A 22,966-nucleotide genomic window follows, 5' to 3' on the forward strand; every position below is an offset into this window, starting at 1 on the left:
TGTTGGGAAAAAATTACCAACAGAGTTTTGTTTAGTAAAGTGTTGAGCTCTGTTCTTTTATTTAGGAGCAAAACCTAATTTAATTATGATAACAAAGTAGTAATAGCTGTTACAGTCATATGTGGTGAGCTGTTCTTAAAAAGCATCCTCTTGTGTCAGACTCGTGTCTCACTAACTAATGCTTCAGTGATTAGTGGTGTCTGCTGCTAGGGGCCAGAGGGTTTCTCTGAAATGGAGCTGAAGGACTTGGTGTGCAACAGGACAATGTTTTACTGTGTCCTGATGGGGGATGGAAGGCAAAAATGTCAAAAGCTTCTTCTGGTTAATTACAAAGGACTTCTAAAAATAATCAGTTCCTGAAACCTAGCAGGGAAGCACAAGCCTTTATAGTTATAGTTCTTAGTTTTAACTGAAAGGGTTTTATTATGAATGCACTTCCTCAGAAAAAATTGCCTTTAAAATGCTAGAGTGGAAATCCTAACTTAGTGGTGGTGTTGGACTGGCTTGCTCTTCAGCAGAAGTATTTTCCCTTTTCCACCTGCTGCCTGCTGTAACATCTCGGTCAGGAGGATGAGATTCCTGTCAGGGGGCTGAGCTGTTGCTGGTGGGCACCTCCTGCTGCATTCCGAGTCTCTGGGCTGGCCCCGGTGCCAGGCTGGCTCGGGCTACGGAAAAGCAGCCCCGGGGCACTCAGAGGTGGGCACAGGGCAGGGCCAGCGCGCTCCTTGCTCTTTTCGGGCTGATTTAGGGAATCTGAGTGCCTCAGACTCCTCTGTGGAAGAACTGGCGGTCACTCCGTGACCTGTGTAAGGACAGCAAGGACAGTCCAGGACTGCGTTCGCGGGTTGTTGGGGGTTTGATCTGAACCAGCGCAGTGTGGTGGGGCAGACCCCGATCTATCCACCCACCCATCGATATCGGGCAGCGCGGGGCTCTGCTGGGCTCGGGCCCCGCTCCCCACACGGCAGCCCCGCTGCCGGGCAGCCCCTCAGCCGCTCCGCCGCGGGGCCCTCGCTCCGCCCCGCAGCCGCCGCGGCCCGCCCAGCGCTGGGGCTGCGGCGCCGGCCCAGCCCCGCTCCGCGGCCGCAGGAGGGGCCGGGCCCGTCCGAGCCGGCGGCCGCGGCTGCTGCTCCGAGGGCGGTAAGGCGGGGCGGCCCGGGGCGGAGGGCGGCCCAGGGCTGAGGGGGGCGGCGGGCAGGGCCGGGGGTGGCGGCGGGGCCCGGGCCCGGCAGCGCCGAGCGGGAGGCGCAGAGGCTCCGGGCCCGGCCGGGCAGCGCAGCGCCGGGGCCCCGGGCGGGCTCGGCCCCAGCACCGCCTCTTCCCCGTTCGGCCTGGCAACCCACGGCCCCCCGGGCTCGTTCTCCCCCTTCGCCCATTGATGAAGCCCGGGGCTCCCGGGCCTTGCGAAGGGAAAACGTGGCGGGAGCAGCGGCGCTGCTGCAGGGCCGGTGGGGATGGGGACGGTGCCGTGTGAGCTGCCGGTAGGGATGGACGGGCTGGGCCTCACACGGAACCGGCAGCGGAGGAAACAGCGGGATTCCACAGCTATCCTTCAACTGGGACGGCGGACAGGCTGAGGCTTGCCTGCTAGCGGGTTATGAGGGAAATCAGCTGTGGTGTGGCAGGGGAACAGAGGAAGGGAAGAGTTCAGCGCCTGGGGAAAGAGCCGGGAGTGCTGGGCCGGGCTCAGGGCTGCCTCAGACGGTGGGGACAGCGCTGGGAGCCAGGAGCTGCTGCCCCAACCCTGTGTGTGTGCTCCAGGGCAGCACATGGAGGTTTATTTTATTTAGTGCCAACCCTGTGTGTGCTCTAAGGCAGCACAGTGAAGTTTATTTTATTTAGTGCCCACCCTCTGTGTGATTTAAGGCAGTGTGTTTCGTGCAGGTGCCCATCACATGGTTTGAGGAGCTCTAATGAAATGAAGCTGTGGAAAATGTTTCGTTTAGATTTTAATTTGTTGCGTTTTTCTCCTTGCGTTTTATTCTCATTAAAAATAAACGCGAGGGAAGTGGCAAGAAGTAGAGTTTGCTCTGTTAAGAGTTGGGATTGTTTCTGTGAAAGGAGGGATGACGGTCATGCTTCTGGAAGAGGTATTGTCAAGCTTATTTACCCCGTGGAAAGAGGATATGTTCTAGATGTGTTCTGGCAATAATAGCAGTAATCCATCAGAAAAGAGCAGACTATTGAAAACTAAACAACTAAACCAACAAGTGTGCCTGTTTACATCATCTGCTGAGCAGTCATTTGGGAGAATGGCCCAGGAGTTCTAATACCTGCCCTCCATAGCTGAAATAGGATTTTTTTTAAACAAATGGTAATTAAATGAAATTTGGGCTGGGTTGGAAACCGTGGCTCTGGAGCTGCCATTTTCTGGAAGGTAACACTTCAGGGTGTAGTGTGCATGGTAGGAATGCTGGGCAGAGCTGGGGCCAGGAATCATCACACTGATGATCTTGTCCCTGTCATTTATCTTCTGAGTCCTCAAGCAGCTGAACTCAAACCTCAGTTTCCCCTCTATGAGATTTATTGTTTTTCTCTGCTTTTCTCAGGGTAGTGAGGATAAAGTGCAGTGAGAGATTGCAAGGCACTGGGGGTTGTTGTGTGCATTGAAGACTGTAGTGGGGCTTGGTTGAGTCATCTTTGTGGTTCAGATTTGACTTCAGGGGGATGCTTTGTGGAAGAGAATGGATGGAAAGAACGACCATCCAGTCTGGAATGAGTGTGGAAACCTTTATGATAATACTTTTATCCTAGCCAAATTCAACAACAGGTCTCTCTCTCTCTCTCTCTTTAACCAGTGCTATTTTATATTTTATATTGCAGTGGTTGCTATGCTCTTTTCTGTGAGCAGCCCTTTTATTACCAGAGCTCCTCATCCTCCATCTGGAGCTGGAGTGAGTCTGACAGTACCTGTGCTGATGCCTGTGTGCCAATAACTCTCCTGTGTTATCCATCCCAAGCTTCTCATGCTGTTTTCTCTTCTAAAATAGCAATGACACAGTGCTGTGGGCAATGTGTTGCATGCTGTTGTCTCTCAGGCACCGAGCAAGATGATGATCCTGAGTCATTGCTGTAGAGAAAGCTGTTCCTTACATGCCCTGAGCTTTCCAGCTGTCCTGGAATCACACTGTGCAATCAATCTAAGCCCTGGTGGAGCAGGGTTGGTTATTACAGCTGTTGGATCAAAATAAATCTCAGTGCTGCTGTTTTATATTTCTGCACCGTTGCTTGCTTCCTGCTGCATCCTCTCCAGGGTAGTTTTTGATGCTGTGTTTTCTCTCAGTGGCTCTGAGGTGCCTCTGGAGACTTTCTGTTGCTGAGTTTTTTTGGTTTATTTCAAAATGTGAAAGTGGAGATGGTGATGTACTAGCAGAAAAAGGAAGTTGTTATTTTTTCCAGGAGCTTTCTTTTATTTTGAAAGCAGGCTCTTCCGGACTCCCACTTCACAGAACATCTCAGTTATTTAATTTAGAGACATCATATGCTCTCTGAGAGATTTCTGTGAAATGAAAGGCTGAGCAGCAGCTTCCTGTGTGATAGCTTTCAGTGGTGGATGTAGAAATGACATTCTTGATAGGGAAATCTGAGAATGAAATAAGTGAACATAAGGAACCAAGTGAGACTTGGTTTTCTCTGGTCATTTTTTCAGTGTAACTTTGGGTACCCTGCAGGTGTCTGCAATGTGATATAAATATCCTTTAATATGTAATGTCTCATAAACCAAGATTTTAATTACAAAAACTATTCTTTACTGTCTTAATTAAAAAACCTAAACAACTGTGATATTTTATGCATAAATCAGGACTCTTGAATGTAATGAAAATATGGGAATAGAATTTTATATAAATTTTTTTCTAGTTCTTTTGCTGCTTCTTAATGCTTTTGGATGGCTCAGAGGGAAGTTTTTAAGGTGTGAGCAGTTGGGACAGACCATAGTTCAGGGGTATGTTATGTTCAGGAAGATTTATTGCTGTGTAATAAGGAAATGTTGCCTCATCATCTTTTGTAAAACATGTTTGTGGCGTTGTTCTGAAGGTGTTTGTTGTTGTTCTCTCAAAAGCAGTGCTAGGAAAGAAAACAGTATATTTTTCTCTCTCTGTATCATTATGGCAAGGGAACAGTTTGAGATTTTTGAGAACTGACTAGGACTGCAGATAAAATAAATGGTAGCTGTGTTGAAAGCATCCCATTTTGTGGGAGATGGGAAGTGAGTCACTGAGTCCAGGTCCCCTGCCATTATGGGGATGACATCATATAACTCCTCATAAGAATTCTTTCATTCTTAATTTTTTTTCTTAATCAAGAGGACTCTTGGTAATGTTTACCCTCTCAGCCATGTCAGAAAATGCTTATTCATTCCCTTTTTCCTACTTTTTCTTTTTGTAAAGAACCAACTGAAAATGTCTCAGAATCCTGACAAGCTAAATTCAAGTGAGGAGAAGCTGAATGCTTTGGAGGAGGATGAGGAGGAGAGCTTGGACAGCTCGGATCAGTCTGGCCGAAAGAGGATACGCCAGAGTGCTCCAGGGTCCCACAGAGATGATACACCCAAGTGTAAGCAAAACTGCTTTCTGAAATACACCAAAAAACCCTAAATTCTCTAATTGTTGGTGGGGGCAGTCCTGGTGTTTGATAGCATTCTGTGCTTGCAGTTAAATACAGTGGGACTCTTGATGTTGTTATGCCTTGAAACTGTAACACTTTTCTCCCTGTTTTCTTTGCATCTCCCTAATTGTACACACAGTGTGTACATTTTCTTAATTGCACACAGTGACCACATTGCTCTGAGCCACATGTGTCCTAAATATCCTGGTGATATATCCTAAACATGCAGGTGAGTTTGTGCTCTTGGAATGAATGAACACCACCCCAGTGTGTTCCAGCTAAGCCTACTCTGCTGTTTGCCTTACCAGCTGAACCTTGTGCATTGCTGCAGCCCCTGTTCCCAGGGCAGGGCAGGAAAGGCTGTTATCAACCAAGGGATGTCCTGTCAGCCCCCTCACAGGATAGATGGAAAGTTGTATATTTAATCCTAATGCTACTTCCATATAAGCAGGACTGCATGTTTTTCCTAAGGCATATTTTCTTTGCCATTCTGCTTTTAACATGAAGGTCTTGGTTGCAATATGGGAGCCAATATTTCTGTAAATCTGTAGATAAAACCAAGGGGAAGTTTTTTGGCTCCAGAGATTCAATTCAAAGAAGCAGAAGTGCTCAGGCTTCTGTATTTTTGTAGGGAGTAACGTTTTGTTTGCTGCATTCTTTTTGGTTTTTGGTTGTGTTCAGTGTGGTGTTAGTCAGAGATGTTCTGAGGGAGTTTCTGTTCCCATGCCTTGCTGGTTGCCTGGTGGGGAATGGGGTGTTTGTGTGGAGAGAGGCCCTGAACACGTGGAAGGAAAAAGCATGGCACAGTCCAGCACTGCCCTGGACCACAAAGAGGTGGTTTGATCTCAAGCCCTTACCTCCTGCAAGGGAGCAGGTATGAGAATGAAGTGATGTGATTTAGGAGCAATCTTTGGCCAGTGAAAGAGCCTTAGCTCTTAGAGCCCCCAGTGCTGGAGTGAAGTCATTTGGTGCTTGGACAGGAGCACTGTGAACTTTGCTGTCTGCTGCTTCTTCTCAGACTGTCAGTCCTTGCTGTGTTCCCAGAGTCACTGTGCAAGGCTCAGCTCCAAGCAGAAGGAAATCAGGATTTAGGAGGGCTGAAAAGAGCAAGACATTGATGAAAAACAAGCACATTGGAACCCAGCTGTATGAACTCAGAAAAGCTCTGCATGGCAGACAAGTGCTGGACACTTCCTTTTGAAAGACCTTTTCTGTGGAATCACTTAAGTCAAATCAACATGGATTATCAAATGAGATGGTCATAGTTTGCCTGAAACATTTCTCAGGGAGAAATGGAGATGCCTGCTTGGTTTCTTTCACTTTTGGGATTAATGTGTTGCTCCCATGCCTGTAGCTGAAGTGAATGAAGTACAGAATGGAATGGATCCATCATCCACCAGCTCTGTCACCCAGTCTGAGGCTGCTGGCCCATCCTGCCACTCCCAAATGCCTGCCAGGGGAACAGCTCCTAGCATTGGTGCTGATGATCTCTGTTGTTTGACTAATGGCCTCTGGGGAAAAAAAAAGAGTTTGGAGGAGTGCCATTTGCATTGGAAGTAGTGAGAATAATTAGCTACTGGTGTGCTGCTGCTTAACAGTGATGGTGATTGTTTGTTGACTGCTTTAATGATGAAATCACTTCCTTGAAAAATGTAAAACTGAAATGGCAATATCTGCACAATGCTTGTGGAATTAGTATGGTGAAAACGGTGCTGTTTGTAATTATTTCTGCCTATAACGTGGAGAAAGATTCCAAGATGCTATTAAAGCCATCCTAAAGAAGTATTGGTTTGTTTGGAGGTGGTTTTTAAAAGAGCTTGATAGAAGCAATTGTCATATTGAGCCCAGAATATCAACTGGGATCCACTCCTTGGTTTCTTGAAATACTCCAAACTTGTGCCATCCACCAGATGGGAAAGGAAGGGAGGGAAAGGAAGGGAAGGAAAGGAGGAAAATCTTCTGCTGATGCTGTCCTTTGACCCTGTGTGCTGTCAGTAAGGTGGGAAGGGTCCAAAAGAGTTTTTCTGCAGCTTTTGCTGAGAGCTGTCTGACAGTGTCATTGGTGTTGCAGCCAGTCCCTCTCGGCCTGTGTCCATAGAAGAGCTCATGGAGACAGCAAAAGGAGTCACCAACATGGCACTGGCACATGAAATTGTGGTGAATGGAGACTTCCAGATAAAGCCAGCTGAACTGCCAGAACACAGGTAAGGTTGGTACCAAATACTAATAAAACTGTGTTTGTAGAAACTGCAGAGCAGCTCTGGGGGTTCAGGTAATGGCTCTGGCTGGTGGAGGATGTAGGAAAAAATATAAGAAGAAGGTGGTAAGTGTGCAGTTCTGCTTCCCCAGATGTGTGTGAAAGGAGAACCTCTTGGATTAATTGGAGATGTGTGGTGCAAACCCCAGAGTGCTGTGGTTTCTGTTGTGTCCCCTTGGCCCAGGACCCAGAGGCTGCAGCCTCCCCAGAACCCCAGGCTGGTTGCAGATGTAGGTGGTGCTTTTAGCAATTTTTGAGCTTTCATTGCCTGTGGGAGTAAGAGGAAACTGGTTATTTTAGCTTTTCCTGTCTGTTTCTTCAGGCATATTTTAGACAGAGATTCCTGTGTTTTATTAGGTTGCTCCTTTCAAGTTGGAAGCCTTTCCTTGTCTGTGTGAGTCTGCAGTAATTGTGTGCCCTGCTGAGAGGGGAGAGGGAGAGCAGAGGAAGCTTCATCTTCTGTTTTTGCCTCTCACACACACAGTGAGGTGTGGCTGACAGCCTCCTGCCTTCATTTGGGACACGGGGTTCTTATTGCATGGGGGGAACTTGCTCTCCACTGGGGCCAGTGTTGAAGTTACACCTGGTGTGAGCAAGAACTGTCACTATTTTGAATTAGGAATTGGTACTGAAGCAGTGGAATTAATTTATTTTTTGTATACAGACTGATCTGGGCCCTTATCTCAGAGTATGTGCAAAACTTATGTAGTGAAACCCAAGATTTTGTGTCAGGGAAATGACTTAATTTCTGTTAGGTTTACTACTGAATTTTATGTAGTGGAATTGATTTTACTTAGTGGGGCCTTTAAAAGGAACATGAATACTGGTCTTTTGAAGACAAAATGCAATTTTTGCTCTTTTTGTTTTGGTCCAGTTTTCTAGATGCAGCATGTGATAAATACTTTGAAAGGTTTTACTTTGCAGCCACCTTTGCTGGTGTTTAACCTTGTATTAAGACATAAACCATTTCAAATCCTGTGTCCAGTTTTTCCTGCTTTTCTGAGTAACTTTAAATGATGGATCTCTATTAATCATCACATCATTACTACTACATTATATTGATTTTATTACATGCTGGGCTTCAGGAGCTGCAGGTTATCTTTGTAAGGTGGTGAAGAGACCAATATCATTCTTTTGAACATTATCTTTGTAAGGTGGTGAAGAGACCAATATCATTCTTTTGAACATGTTTTTTCACAGCTTAGAGAAGAAAGTCAGAGATATTGTGCATAAAGCCTTCTGGGATTGTCTGGAAGCTCAGCTGAAGGAAGATCCCCCAACATATGATCATGCAATTAAGTTATTGGGAGAAATTAAAGAGGTAAGATGGCGTGATATGAAGGGAAATGATTGAATCTGAATCTGTAGCTGCACTGATATGAATGAGCAAAAGTGGCTGGAGTTTGGCTTTTCATAAACAATCCTCTTGTTCTTTTTCATTACTGTATCACTGTGAACAAGCTGTATAATCCTAGAGGAGAAATTTGAATATAAAACTAAATGTAAAGCCATGTAAGGTGATTAACAGGTAACCAATACCAGTTCCATAATTGCAAGCTTCCTTCATGTTATGGCACTGGTATTAGTCATGGGATCAGTGAGATGCTCCAGCCCTGGGCTGATAAAACCAAGCACAACAGTCTGAAGTTTATTCTCTGCCCCAGAGGGTTTGCCACTCAGTAACTTCAGCATCACACAGTGTCAGGTGAAACACTTGGAGTTGGTGAGTGGTTGGTGTAAAAATAAAAAAACCAATTATTAGTTGTTTAGATGAGAATGCCCCCAGGTTGGATGGGGCATTAAGCAAAGTGGTTTGGTGGGGAGTGACCCTGCCCCTGGAAGGCTTTTGGAACTAGGTGGTCTTTCAGGTCTCTTCTGATCCAAACCATTTTATGATTCTATAATTCTGTGAGAGGTGGTTCAGTAACTGTTTGGATCCTTGTAGTCTTTGATGTAGAACTAATGCACTGTTAACTTGCCTTTTCAGAGTCTTCTGTCGTTCTTGTTGCCTGGTCACACTAGACTGAGAAGCCAGATTACAGAAGTTCTTGACCTGGATTTGATAAAACAGGAGGCAGAGAATGGGGCCCTTGACATTTCTAAGTTGGTCAAATTTGTTATTGGCATGATGGGGACTCTTTGTGCTCCAGCTCGAGATGAAGACATTAAGAAACTGAAAGATATTAATGAAATAGTTCCTCTTTTCAGGTACTGAAATGTATTTATTAGTCATGTTCTGAGCCCCTTAAATAATTTTAGAAGTGGAGAGGGCAGCTTGAAGCTCCTAGAAAGAAAAGAGTAATAGGAAAAAAGATATAGCTGTGGGTGTGAAGGGGAGAGATGCTCCAGGGGTCATTAAGGGCCATCTCTGATCTGGTGAGTTGGAGGATTTGTCTGGCTCCTGCATGGCACTGAAGGACATTTGCTTAAATGTCAAATGCAAATAAGCTGTAAGGTAGCAGATGAATAATCAGTTTGTATAGGAATTGAATGTCAACAGCAGAAGGTGAAAAAAGCACACAGGGGCTTAGGGGAAAAGCATTACTGGTGTCCAGCCAGTTTGTCCTTTCCTCCCAGTTGGAGCTCTCTCTACCCCAGCCCCTGTGGAATTCCTGTCAGTTCCAGAGGCAGTGTGTGCTCCACATCTGGAGCATCCAGGCTTCTGCTTTGCCACCACGTTCTCATGGAGCAGCTCAAGGTCTCAGTAGCTGGGAGAGGCTTCATTAACCTTGCTGTTTTCTAATTTGAAAAGCTTCCAGGAGTTCAAGATTGACTTGGCAGAAATATTGCCAGCAGGAATTAGGTTGCTTTGAAATGAAGGTGTTTTTCTTTGGTGTTTGTTTGTTTTTTCTTTTTTGCCCCTTGGATCTGATTATTCACTTCCCACTGAGGTTGGCTTTCCAGGCTGCCAAGAGCCATGGCATGCAAGGAAACCCAGATATCTTTTCATATACAATACTGCACATCCTGGGAGATAAAATCTGTGGAGCTAGTGAAGTTCATTCCATGGAAGCTTTTTTACAGGAGAGCAAGATTTGTTTCCCACTTGGAAGAGGCACATGCATGCATGTACATGCTTGCTCCAGCTTTCTCTGTCTCATGCTCTGAAGTTGTTAAGCTGTTACTGTTTCCCATGCATGTTTTTGCTCTTTCTTTAGACAGCCTGTAATAAATCTTGTGAACAGCACCTCTGAAACATCTGCAGCCTTGAATAACTTTTTCTGTTTGTTTGTTTAGAGCAATTTTCTCTGTATTAGACCTAATGAAAATGGATATGGCAAACTTCGCTGTCAGTAGTATTAGGCCAAAATTAATGCAGCAGTCTGCTGAATATGAAAGAAAGAAGTTTCAGGAGTTTCTTGAGAAACAGCCAAGTATGACTTTGTTCCTTTCTTTCTTCCCCCCTGACCTCCCAGTAAACTGCGTGTCTTTGCTTGTAGATCATGAAAAGAACTCAGATATTTTTATAAGTTCTAGAATTCATATGGTAAATGACGTTTTGGGGCTTGTGCCCCAAAACTGGTTGGAAAAAGTCTGCCAGAGCAATAGTTGTGCCCTTGCTGCATTCAGTTTAATTTCAGTACAGTGTAGGGCATGATTACCCAGCATCATCTCACCTGATTTCCTGTAGCTGTGTGGTTTTGTTTTAGATGTTCTGCTTGATGCAATAAATGAAATGCATGTCATACCTGAAATCATGGGCATTAATCATAGTAACTAATGGGATTGTTTGGAAATTATTGCTGGAAGAACCTGACTGTGAAAATGAATTTTCTCAACAAGAGTTTTTTTCCCTGCTCTTCCAGATTCTTTAGACCTTGTCACAAAGTGGTTGCAAGAAGCAGCAGATGATCTTGCAAAGCTGGGACATGAAACGTTGCCTCCCCACTGTAATGATGGTGCCACTGGTGGAGCTTCTGCCTTGTGCTTCACTGCTGTACAAAATCAGGCCTATCTGAAGCTTCTCAAGTGGGATCATGTGAACAGGCCTTTTCCAGAAGTAGGTATTCAACAGAAAAATTGGTTCTGTGCTTCTTCCACTCCTCTATTCCCAGCACACAGCAGAAGCTGTTGGGATTTGTAGCCTGGCAACACGTACAGTGCTGAACATTGCTGTGTGACTGGGAGATGGGGCAGCTCTGACTTGTCTCAGTGCTGAGAGCTGCTCAGCTGGGGGAGAGCAGCCAGTGCTCTCACTGTGCTCCTGCTGCTGGCCTGCTGTTCCCTGGCCCTGTGCTGACCCTTGCCAGCCCTGCAGGCTGACTCCCTGCTCTGCTGGCTCCCTGCAGACGCTGCTGATGGACCAGACACGCTTCCTGGAGATGCAGCTGGAGCTGGAGCAGCTGCTGCTGGTGGGGACAGTGCTGCTGGTCACCTTCAGTGCAGCAGGCCCAGCTCTCATCGACGTGCCTGGCTTTGCAGAGAGGATCAAAACCATCATCAAGGTGCTGCTGACAGGGATGCATCTCCCGTGAGTACAGCACTGCTGCTCTCAGGGCAGCTGCAGGAGCTCTCCTGGCACCCTGGGAAATGATCAGCTTCAGCCACTTCCTGCCTGGGGACTGCAGGAAATGCAATCTTTTTATGAGTCCAGCCTTTCTTCAGCTAACTCACACAGAGCCGTCTTTCCTTAATCTGCTCTTTCATGGTTTGTACAAACTTTGTGTTTTTCATGGTGCCAGGCTGGCACAGGAGAGTGCCAGCAGCTGCCCCTGCTCAGAGTTTGGGCCAGGCTCCCCAAAAACCTGGGAGATAAAAATATGGAGCTAGTGAAGTTCATTCCATGGAAGCTTTTTTATAGGAGAGCAATGTTTGTTTCCCACTTGGAAGAGGCACAGTGAGCTGCCTGCAGAGTCAGTGATTACACCTCCAGGTTTTGCTCTAGTCAGAGCTGTCCTCAGGCAGAAAGTCAGCTCTTATGTGTATGGTTTGTTCAGGTTTTAAGTCTTGAATGATTTCCTACTTCCTTGCTTTAGATCTCAGCTTTATTTTTCATGTGTCTGTAATTTGATTAATCTTTATAATTGCCTTGATCTGCATTGTGCTTTTCCCACTACATTTGCTAAGTAAGGCAACTCTAATTGAATGATTTATTCTTAAAAAGTGGGAAAGCAGTGAGTAACTAACACAGTTGTGCTGTACCTCATGTTTTGTAGCTCCTTTAACCTGAAGGAATCCCTGGCCACCGTGGGTGAGAAGGTGTGTGCAGAGGTGAACAGCTGCCTTGCCCAGCATGGCTTTACCCCGTTCTCAGCTGAGAGGGAGGCTGTGCTGAAGGGGCAGATCCAGGCAGTGGGCAGCCCAGATAACTCCATCTCCAAGCTCATAGGTGGGTCTGCAGAGTGCTCTGCTCTGCCTGGCTGTGGAGCTGGGGCTGGGGGATGTGCAGGGCTCCTCTCCCTGCTGTTTCCACGTTGTTTCCATGTTGTCTTTGCTGGCCACCTTCAGGCTTGTTGCATTTCACATGAGGCGATGCTGTTTCTAATTCACCATCTCTTCTGCAAACAAACCAACCCCCTTTTTTTTTTTTTCCAGATTCTCGAATTCAGAAGTTTCTGGAGAATTATCTTGCATCCAGTCACCAGAAATCATTGCCTGCCATTCCTGGAGGATTAGGCCCCATTCAGAGGGAGCTGGAGGAGATTGCTGCCAAGTACATTCGTCTTGTCAACTACAACAGGATGGTCTTCAGCCCTTACTATGATGCAGTCCTTGGCAAAATACTGACTAAGGAAGAATCCCAAATTGTAGGGAAGTCAGAAGAATCATAAAACCAGTCTGTGTGCTATCACTACAGTATTGTCAGCTATTAAATAAAACTTGTACCAATATTTGTCTAGGAAAAGAGCTTTCCTTGTAAATACTGGTTCCTTTAACCCACGAGTGCTGACTGGTGAGGGAAACAGAGGCGATGCCAAAAGGGTTCTGAGCTGAAAGATGACAGATGCATTTCTAATATAATTATGCAACCTGGGGAAGGGGATATCATAGGAGTTTTCTGGCTGCAATTTTTAGATTTTTGAGCTGGTGATAGGGCAAGTTTAAGAACCAAACTTTGTATTGAAGTGGCTCATTTCAGGGCATTTAACGCTTAATTTACAGTGAACTTACTTTAATTTATCCAGAGCTGATTAGCAATGGTTCTTCCCAGAAGGGGTGATTTGTTTGTTTTTTTTTTTTAAATCTTACTTTAAAGAATTAATTAAGTTAAAATTCTAAAGATGAACTTTACCAGACAAAACACCAAGCCAAGCAGCACTTTACTGTAACATTATGGTGAGTATGGTAGGCTTACTAGTTTTTTCTGTATTTTACTGCATTTTTAATAGCATTTTTTTGCTGTTTACCTGCAGATGTTACAAAACATAATATATTTTTGTAGCAAATTTTCTGGTTATTGGGTAACTGTCCTCTGCTATGTACAGTACTCCCAGAGGTGGCAATCTTATAGATTGCAGCTGTATTTATATCTTGTAAAGATTTCAGAAAGGGCAGAGCTAAAACATTTTGATAAAAGTGGCATTTCTTACCTTCTTTTCTTTTGCTAGTAATTTACTCCTTTTTAGGTGAAATACTAATTTTAAAGTAAATTCTCATTTGCAGAAGGTGGCTTTAAAGTGTGTGAAACTTTAGGTTGAAAATTTTGGGCTTTTTTAAAAACTACAACAGGGGATGGTTGCATATTCAATCATGTCTTCAAAAATGTTATGTGCAGGGCACTGTGGGCAGTATCAGTGATTTTAATGTACTGTGGGAGGTGAATGGTTTGATGTTAGTTTGAATATACAGGGAATATTTTAGTAGATTTTTTCACTTTCTAGATGTGTTCTTGAAACTTAGAATATTTGTAGGTCTCGAATTTAATAAGCTACATGTTGTAGAGAGGAGAAGAGCCCAGTGATCTTACATTGCAATCTCAGGCTCAGCTGGGAGGTAAGTGAAATTTTCCTCTGGTTGAGCACAACTGTGTATTTCAGTAATCAATATTTGATGGTTTTGTGAGAGCAAAGTTTGTAGTTACTCACAGTAAGTGGCCCAAGTATGAGGTTGTCCAAACCAGAACGTGCTGTCTTTAAAAAAAACAACAAGGTAGGTGAAATAAATGAGTGAAGGGCCCTTGTATTGCCAGCAGGCAGGTTAATTTAGGAATCAGCCAAACAGAACTTGCAGAAGCACTTGATTATGATCCACTGTTGATGCTTCCCTTTCCAGTTTCCTTTGAATGTCAGTGTGGATAAAGCTGCACCAACTTTGTGTTTGGAGGGGGATGGGAGAAATCAGACCTTTTTTCCTATATTAGCCTATGCAACTCTAAACCAAATCTTTTCTCATGCATTACAAAGCCCCTTCCCCAAGGGAAAAACCCTGTGAGAGTTCATCAGCTCAGACAAGGGACTTTTCTCTTGGCCAAATGAATGTCTGTCTTTGAATCCTCCTTTGAGAACTCAAAAATGAGGTTGGTTAGCCAGAAAAAAAAAGGGTTCTGAGTAGGATCTATTTCACTGTTTGGATCAGCAAAGGGTTCTACAGAGGCCTTCAAGGCTGCTGCCTCAGCTTGCTGGGCTTTGCTATTGGAGCAGGCTGTGCTGCCATCACAGCCTGAAGCTCTGCAGCTGCACCAGCTCCCCCAGCCTGTGCTCAGGGAGCTACCAGAGCCCTCCCTCACTGCTGGGGATGATGGCACCAGGACAGATAACCAGGCACAGCTGTTTCCATTTCCTCAATGACAGCTGCACAGCTCAGGAGTTGCTGCTGTTTTATCATTAGTCCTGCCCAGGAGCTGCCTTTAGAGGCACAGGGTGAGCTCGAGGGTGTGGGGAGGACAAAGAGAAGCCCTTGAAAGGTGTGTGACTGATGGCAGGGTGCAGGCACTGCTCTAGCAATGGATAAAACCCTGACTGAGGAGATGGCTGCTCCCAGGGCTGGGATTCAGGGGTCAGGCCCACACAGGGAATCCCAGCTCAATCACAGCATGGGTTTGATCCTAAGCCTTTGTGTAGCAGGAAGGTCCTAGAAAGAGGGAACAGAGTGCAGTACTCACCTGGCTCCACACAAAGGAACAAATGCCCCTGGCACGGGTGCTGGGGGCCTTTCAACAGGAAGGACCTAAAGGAACTGCAATAACTTCCCACAAGTGCAATGTAACGATTCTCCCAGGTAGTTTTATTTAAGGAGAGCGTTTGACAAACATCTCTACGTTCTCTCTAAAGAAACAGGGAGCTGCCATTGAGTGGCAAAGCAAGGAGGACATTCCAGGATGGCCAAGGCCAGCCCCGGCTCCTGGGGCAGCTGCTTCCCCCTTGCCCAGGCAGAGGAGCCCTGGGGCCGCTGTGCTGGGAATGGCTCTGCCCTCCAGTCCAAGGGTTCTTAGGATCTTATCAGAGGCAATGCTATCACAGCCAATTCCAAGTTCAAAGCTGAAGTAGGCATAGAAACTGCTTGGAAAGCTCACATAGTGTTTCTTTAGCTTGTTTGAAGATAAGTGCAAGGATGTAGCTGATTATTAACATTTAGCTTTGTGCATTATGTGGAAGAGCAGTGCAGGTATCCAGGACCAGGCTGTGTGAGCCAGTGCTCCTGGATTACCCACACTGAACTGAGTTAGTCTTACAATGCTGTCTTCTTCAAACAGTCCTGGAATTACAAGCCAAAGTGTGCTGTATCCTCTAGAAAATGGAAAGCAAGCTCCATTCTAATATGTATGCTCTGATCAATTTCCTGTGACGGTATAATTAGCATTGCTTTTGAAGTGGCTGAGTAATATTTAAGAAGTACCTTGTTGTGTTTGAATAAAACCAGAATGAGGCATGATGTTATGGCTATCCTTTTATTTTAAAGGAATGGTCTTTTGTTGTTGTTTTATTTTTAAATTTTCAACTACAAAACAGATTCCTTACATTCTGCCATAAATAAAAACGAACAATAAGGCAGGACACTACATGAACAAACTGAGAACAACTGTTTTCCAGAAAATGTGAATTAAAAATGCTTCACAAGTATAAGCCATCCAGTTTTTAAAATAAAACTGTTGAAAACCCACAAGAGTTCAAGTGGTAGATGTGTACACCCTCGAAGAACAAAATACAGTTTTGACATTTTGCACTTTTGGTTTTGAAAACCGAGTTTTGTTCAGAGCACATTCTAAGGTTGTTCGGGCTGTTTTCAGATCAAGAACCATATGGGAGAAGAGGCACCACAGTAACAAAACCATGTTCAAGGATTTTTTTGTTTGCAGCTGTCCCTTTTAAATGCTTGACTTTTAAGAGACTGATTCAATGCAAGTCTTAGTCTGTCACAGCAGAACTCCAAACTTGTTTCACCGGATTCTCTTTTGCTGTCGTGCTCTGTAAATGTCATGTACAGGGGGAACTACAGATCCTTTCTCCTCATCATCATCAGAATCCTCGTGTGATCTCTTCACGGCCTTGTTGAGAATGGTGTTGTTTTCCACAGGTCCATTGCCCTCCACAGCGATCTCGGGCAGGCCGCCCGTGATTATCCGCACGGCTTCGTCAACAGCTGAGGGAGAGACACACACAGAGCACTCAGGGCAGCTCAGAGCCTGCCAGCACCCAGCAGGGACACCCACACCACCCTGGGACACTTCTGCAGCATCACACACTTCTCCTGCCCTCTTGGACAAATACTAAGCCTTGGCTGTCTGGAACTCTGAGCACCAGTTAGAGAGGAAATGCTGCTGCTCCAGCTGGAGCCCTCCCCTCCCTTTCCACAGGAATTGAGGTCGTTTGAGAGCTGCAGTAAAACAGGAAGGCCTTTTGGGAATCAGGGTAACTAGTTCATGATTCACCAGAGAGGCTGCACAGCAAGTCAGTTTCTGCTTCTCAACAGAGAGAAGCCTCAAAAATACCCTGTATAATTTAAATAGATATTTTAGTTTCACTCCAAGAAATTAAATCCTACATTTCTTTCTCTATGATAATTTTTTTTCCTCAAACAAGGAGCATGAAGAGTGGCATATTATCATCTGCTGTAGGATCTGTGCTTTTTCTCTGTTCCAGAACCCTCCTTCCCCTCTTTGCAGGGGCTCAACAACGTGCACTCAGAGTTATCCCTCACCATTGGAATTTCATGTTGCAGCTGCAATGCTGCTGGAAACGCTGCCTTTAAAGGGCATTCTCAAAATCTTAATTTCTTTCTTTCAGCTGATACCACCAACATATTAAAGAGCAGCTGGTGATGTGCAGATTTTTGACTTTTTGTTGCCTCCCTGCAGGTAAAAGTGCAAACACCTCTATGCAGATTGCAGTGCAATCTCCTCTGCTCTCAAACACTAATTACAACTTGTAAATGAGGTCTGGGTTTTAGACACAAATATCCATATGTAAAAGCAAGTCTCATGCAGCACTAACCCTCCAGAGAGGACAAGTAACTTACTGTCTGGCAGTTTGCATCTTCTGAAAATCTCCATGAGCTCATCCACTTGAACAAAGGGACCCTGATTTGTTACCAAAGGAAAAAAAAAAGTTTAGAAGGTTATTTCCAATAGAGTGATACACACTGTGGTTCTGTCATGACAGAATGTCTTCCACAGCTTTCTGAAATGTTCAGAGCTCTTTAAAACAAACCTGAAAACAAATAGGAGGTGGCAGGAGCTTCATGAGAACTACAGCTGCTGGTGGAACAGGAAATACCCCGCCTGGGACAGGATGTAAACCTGGAGCTGTGGGGAGAAAAGCTGGGTGAAGCCAGTGCAGGACAGCTGGGCCAGAGCTGCTTTTGCACTGCATTGTTATTTGATACAAATAATTAGTGCCTTGTCCCTTTCGCCTCTACTAATTCCACACTGCTCACTCAGCCATCTGCTCTGTGATGTGTGTAACAGCTTATTACCATTTACCAGACCCCAAACCCCTTGTACCTATTTCCATGAGACCTTGGCATTAATTAAAACACATGTGCCTTTAGCAAGCCAGTGAAATGACAGCCTGAGAGTTAAGTACAGGGTTAGATGGCTGAGGAGCAGGAAAGCCTCTGATGAGGCTGAGCAGCCAGGTTCCCAGCTCACCACAGGTGAAACTCAACCACTCCCCAAAGCCTGACTTACGTGCTAAGTGTCTTGGCTGGAATGGAATCATCTGCTGGGTGTCTGGTTTGGGGTATTCGGGTTTCCTGTCTACTTCATCCTTGAGAACAGGCACGATGGAAGGTGCAACCACAGGGTCTGGAATTATTGCTGCTAGCTTGGCACGGGAGACATCCTGTGAAAGCCAATTAGAGAGTGTGAGCTTGGCAGGATCACACTGCTAGCTTCAATTACAGAACAAAACCTCGCTCTGCACCAGTTGCTTTTTCTCACTTTGTCTTCATTATCATCTCAGATGGCCTCTCACAAGGCCATCTGGGCAAAACTTGCATGGTTTCATTAAAGATTTGAATCCTACAGCGACCCAATGGGATGGAATGGAAACACTTGTTTCTGTTCCTGAACGTGTGTTTGTCATTTTGGAGTGGCTCCTTTTTTAGGTTAACAGGATTTAGGTGAACAGGTGCAGAGCACTAGGCCTTCACAACTATCATTTCTCCTTCATTTCATTCCTAGATTGCTTTAGCTGGAAAAGAAGTAAAGCATAAGGCAGTCAGCAGGCATGCAAAGCATCAGTTCAAACAGGATTATGTTTTGGCATGTTCCAAGCAGCAGGACTGCACCACCTTAGGTACACACTGCCCTGCCTGCACTTAGCAAAATGTACTTGTTGGTAAGCTCACACCTAATCTCAAAATAACTTTGCCCCCACTGCATTCAAAGAAAAGTATTCAGTGGCTCGATGTGACTCTGATTTCCACCTAGCAGATTATTTTAGAGCTCTGTGATGGTCAACAATGCAGCTGCTTTGTTAACTTTGATGGCATCTGTATTTTTCATACATCATTTTTCTGTGTAAGAAGTAAGTGGAAGCTGAGGCACTGCTTTAGAACCATGGATTGAGGGTTTCTTCCTGTCCATGCAAATGGCAATCAGCTGTTTCTGCTTCTCTGGCAGCCTTTAAAAATTGTAAACCAACATCCTGTTCTGTTCTAATGATTCCCCAAAGTGTTAAATGACAGAAATAGTAAAAATACATGTGGTTAGAAACCAAGGAGGAGACCACCAGATACAGGGGTCTGGCCTAGACTTTGAACTCCACGTGGCAGCAAAAACTGAAAAAAGAGGCAGCAGTGCTCCCTGCCAAGAGCTTTTCTCAGCCATTCCCACCAAACCCTGGCACTGCAGCATTTGGCTTTGATGCAGTTCCCACTGGAGTCAGGGGAGCTCTGCCACCTCAGAGCAGAAGGACAGCCAGCCATATTTCATACAGGTGACCTGATCCTTCAAATTTCCCACAGGACTCTGGTGTTTGAAGGAGCCCAGATGTGGAGTGGAGGCCTGTAGCTGCAAGGGGGTGGCATTAACACACTGACCTCTCCATGGGAAGATGGGAGGTAACCAGGAACACCCAAAATTGCAGCTGGTACTGATGGTCCTGGCTCCTTTACTGCCCAATGAGACCAGGAGGAGGAGGAGGAGGAGGAGGAGGAGGAAGAACAGGCCTATTTTACCTGCTTTTCTAGCAAGGGGAAGGACCATAAGGCAAGTCCTAAACAAGGACTTGCCCAAGATACCTAGGATTGAGAAGAACACCAGTGAACTGAAGTGTTCCGAGCCACTCACCTTATAACCAAGGGCCTTCAGCTCGCTGGCAGAGCAAGGGTACAGATCCATGAATTTGTACCTGTCCACCAGCAGAGCTGTTTCTTTGCCCTCATACTCTTCCTTGAAGGCTGTAAACCTGCGTTTCTCCACCTTCAGGATGCTGGCCAGATCCCCAATGTTACTTTCAAAGGCTAAAAACCGAGCCCAGATCTCCCTGGAACAGAGCAGGACACTGAGGGTTACTGAAGGAGGAAGGAACACTGAGCACAACCCAGTCCCAAACCCACAGGAGCCCCTCTGGGAGGGCATGGCCACTTCTGTTCTGTGCTTTAGGTGTATCTAAAATAGGCACTGCCCTCCCAGGGCCTGCTGCATATCTGTAGGAGCCCTCACCCTGGTGGGCTGCAAAGGAATTTGTTACAGAAGGGAAAGGAATTCTGGTGTCAAGGACTGCAGCGTTTGAGGTGAGCTTTCATCAAACTCTGCTCATCCTGTACACACAGCTTCACTCTGATGCTGACATGGGAAGGACCTTTTACCATGCATTATGATCACAGAGCAGCACATTCTAACTGGCAAGACCACAACAGGCAGCACTTCAGAACTTTATACAGCCCAAAATATAGAGTTACTGCTGACTTCTCCATGGAAAATCTTATATATAACTTAAGCAACATCTGACCATATTTCTGGACTTGATTCAACTTATATTTTAGCTTTGGAGTTCATCTTTGAAGAAGGTTCAGCTTTTAAGCTTTTGTGTTTTGTCACTTTTAAATTGGGTATAAAAATATTTCTCACAAAAGATCAGAACTGAAGTGCAGAACAAATATGCACAGCAGTGCCATATTTGATTCCTTACTTTTGATGCTTTTGTAATAATGGTGAAGTGAACCCTCAGACTGCAAGGCTTTGGTGAGCATTTTTTTTTGAGAAGGAAACTTAAAAAGTAGTAATGCAAACATGGCAGTGAGTGGTTAATCCAAGTCCTTTCTGGTTCTTTTCCTATTTTATTTTCATGGCTGGGAGATGCTCAGCACCCTCCTCAACAAATTCCTGACTCACCTTCTCAGCTCAGACCACTGAATTCTTACTGTACAGGAGGAGTTTGCACTCTATCCTCAACAATCCTGCATCAGTGAGACTTTAATTTATTATTAAAGTCAATGAATTAATGAATTTCACTAGAGGTGGGGACTTTACCAAAGGGACTTTCCCAAATCTGTCACAGCTGTTGCTATTTTGGACAGCATGAAGAGGGGAAGGAACATCTGTACCTAATTTTGTCCTGCTGTTCATGTTTCTAATTTCTTTGGGATATTTATGGTTGAAAGGGGTTATGGTTATATTTATGGTTGAAAGGGGTTATGTATCTTTTCCAGAGCAGTGAAACTGCTTTTGCATACATACCCAGATTTCTCAGGTGGAAGGCTCCCTGAAGTTAAAACACGTTCAAACAAAACTCTTGTATTGTTGTCCTCTTTAAAAATAGAAAGGAAAAAAAAATCACAGTGAGTAAAATACATTAAAGACAAGTTAAAATATGTCCATTCAAAGAGATGTGTACATTGAATTAAGCATAAGGCTGACTTTCATGGATTTGAATTTCACTAAGTACAAAGAGATCTGAGTGCCCACATAAAACTTCCCTGATGTTAAATTCCCATGTGAATTTGTTCTTTGGGAGTCTTTTTTATTGATAGTGACAAACTTATCCTACTACAGGTTCTCTTATAAGACCACAACTATTACTTAGCATCTCTTCAGGATTTCTGGGGGTTTTATCAATTTTCTTGAATTATCTCAGTAGCATTTGTTGGCAAATTTAAATTTGGCCTTTCGATTCATTACTTCCCTTTTAAATCAGGGCAATATTAATATGCTTGTATTATTAGAATCCTCCCAAAATTATTAGAGCTGGCTCCCAGCAAGCAGTCAGCCTTTGCACATTGCCAGCTGGGGGGGTGGAGAGGTTGGTGCCAACTCCTGCCCTGTGCACTGCACCACCTCCTGCACCTACAGCTCAGAGATCAGTTCTCCTGCCTTTCAGGAGTTCTGCTGGGTTATTAAAATAGACCAATAAACTAGGGACTTCTAGGAGAATTTTTTCTCATGGCAACTTACAGAAAGGTATTGTCAATATTTATGTAGACCCTCAATAACTTAGAGCAAAATTAAATATACTTTCTCTTAGATAAAATCTCTCCTTTTACAGCTCACAGGAGAAAAAAGCCCTTAAAAATCTTTAAACTCCCAGTGCCTGAAAACCCCAGGAACTGCAGCCTGGCAGATGAATGAATGGTGCCTGGTGCTGCAGAACCCACACAGCAGCTTTGGGTTTCCTTTTTAAGGGGGCCATTCAGCCCCAGGGAATCCCACCCAGAGCCCTTCCACCTCCACCTCCAGCCCCTGTCCCTGCTCTTTCCATTGCAGCTCCCCAGCACCTTCCATGTCAGCCAGCATGACTGACATGCTCAGTATTGATTTTACATCTTGCTCATCTCATCTGCTTGGGGAGAATGAGTTTAAATTCATCCTAATCAGGACCAGCTAATCCCTCACTCCTCTCATGTAAACTCCTTTAAATCTTTTTCCTCAGGATTTAAATTCCTCAGTGCACTTCCCACTGTTCAGTTTTACAGATACTGTAAAACTCCTGCACTGCCAGTGAGTTACAATTTGGAAAGTTCACTCTCCTCAGCAGAATCCAGATTTAATGTCACCAGACTTCTGGAGCTTCGGTTCAGACAAACCAGCAGCAGGTTTTGTGCTCAGATGAACTGCTGAGCTTCATGAAGAATTTAAACACCAAGAACCTGGTCTGAGTAATGCTTCATTAGACCTCTCAAAGCTCAAAGCTTACCATTAAGGTGGGAAAGGTAGTCGATATATGCCAGTACATATTCTGGAATGTCCCCATATTTTTTCAGCCCTAGCTCAAAAATCTTAAAGGCCACAGACTTATCCTGCAAACATTAGGGGGGGAAAAAAAAAAGTTATTAGCTTCAGTGAGCTGTGCAGGCTCCTGGCACTTGTTGAGGATCAGGGTGAGCACCTGTGGTTACCTTACTACAATAATACTCCATTAAAGCTGCAGTAACATAGACATGGTGGCGGGTCCGGGCATCCTCTCTCGCTTTCTTAAATATCGTCCTTCCGGATTTAATGCCTTCTGCTCGCCTTGCAAATTTCATGTACTGGATATAAACCTAAGGTGCACATTAATATTTAAATAGCATCAGTGCTAACAAAGAACACCAGGCTATCATTAAGGTTTTTACTATGTCTGAAGTAATCATGACTCATAAAATACAGCAGATGAATCCTAATAGAAACAAGGCTGTCTTGTGCCTCTGTGTTGTTTTGCTTTATAATACTGAGGGAAACCTTTTTATAGATTTTTTTAAAAATAAAAAATGGAATACACCTAAGACTGATCCCATGAAAAGACA

General features: G+C 44.7%; 2 protein-coding genes across 4 annotated transcripts in view; one reads left to right on the forward strand and one right to left on the reverse strand.

Moving 5' to 3' along the window:
* The first annotated feature begins 988 nt into the window (after positions 1-988).
* On the forward strand, positions 989-17,322 carry TCP11L1 (t-complex 11 like 1). Of its 3 annotated transcripts, none has more exons than XM_005491077.4 (10): positions 989-1,140; positions 4,389-4,554; positions 6,677-6,809; positions 8,063-8,183; positions 8,850-9,070; positions 10,100-10,236; positions 10,669-10,862; positions 11,152-11,333; positions 12,019-12,191; positions 12,398-17,322. In XM_005491077.4, exons 2-10 carry the CDS (start codon positions 4,401-4,403, stop codon positions 12,631-12,633), a joined length of 1,551 nt encoding a protein of 516 aa, XP_005491134.2. In that variant the 5' UTR covers positions 989-1,140; positions 4,389-4,400; the 3' UTR covers positions 12,634-17,322. The 3 variants fall into 3 exon arrangements, with proteins under 3 accessions (XP_005491134.2, XP_074399911.1, XP_026651665.2); XM_074543810.1 differs by lacking the exon at positions 989-1,140 and adding an exon at positions 1,235-2,894 and having other exon boundaries at positions 6,681-6,809; XM_026795864.2 differs by lacking the exon at positions 989-1,140 and adding an exon at positions 1,236-2,894.
* Positions 15,671-22,966, reverse strand: part of CSTF3 (cleavage stimulation factor subunit 3) — a 45,659-nt gene continuing 38,363 nt past the window's right edge. The window contains exons 14-21 of the mRNA XM_074543809.1: positions 22,580-22,723; positions 22,378-22,480; positions 20,925-20,994; positions 19,533-19,728; positions 17,928-18,081; positions 17,449-17,543; positions 17,258-17,318; positions 15,671-16,381 (exon numbers count right to left, since the gene is read on the reverse strand). Of these exons, the coding sequence (XP_074399910.1) occupies positions 16,179-16,381; positions 17,258-17,318; positions 17,449-17,543; positions 17,928-18,081; positions 19,533-19,728; positions 20,925-20,994; positions 22,378-22,480; positions 22,580-22,723 (1,026 nt within the window). The 3' untranslated portion in view covers positions 15,671-16,178. The remainder of the gene's footprint in view (positions 16,382-17,257; positions 17,319-17,448; positions 17,544-17,927; positions 18,082-19,532; positions 19,729-20,924; positions 20,995-22,377; positions 22,481-22,579; positions 22,724-22,966) is intronic.

This window comes from Zonotrichia albicollis, chromosome 6 (assembly GCF_047830755.1).
Source record: "Zonotrichia albicollis isolate bZonAlb1 chromosome 6, bZonAlb1.hap1, whole genome shotgun sequence".
In the NCBI taxonomy this organism is placed as follows: domain Eukaryota; kingdom Metazoa; phylum Chordata; class Aves; order Passeriformes; family Passerellidae; genus Zonotrichia; species Zonotrichia albicollis.

What these genes read in the sequence shown, in the direction of transcription:
- TCP11L1 (XM_026795864.2), top strand. Translation starts at nt 2,685, where the DNA reads ATGGATGGAAAGAACGACCATCCAGTCTGGAATGAGTGTGGAAACCTT. An exon ending in GCTGAACTGCCAGAACACAG is followed by an intron (nt 6,810 to 8,062) that starts GTAAGGTTGGTA and finishes GTTTTTTCACAG; the next exon opens with CTTAGAGAAGAAAGTCAGAG. An exon ending in CTCCATCTCCAAGCTCATAG is followed by an intron (nt 12,192 to 12,397) that starts GTGGGTCTGCAG and finishes TTTTTTTTCCAG; the next exon opens with ATTCTCGAATTCAGAAGTTT.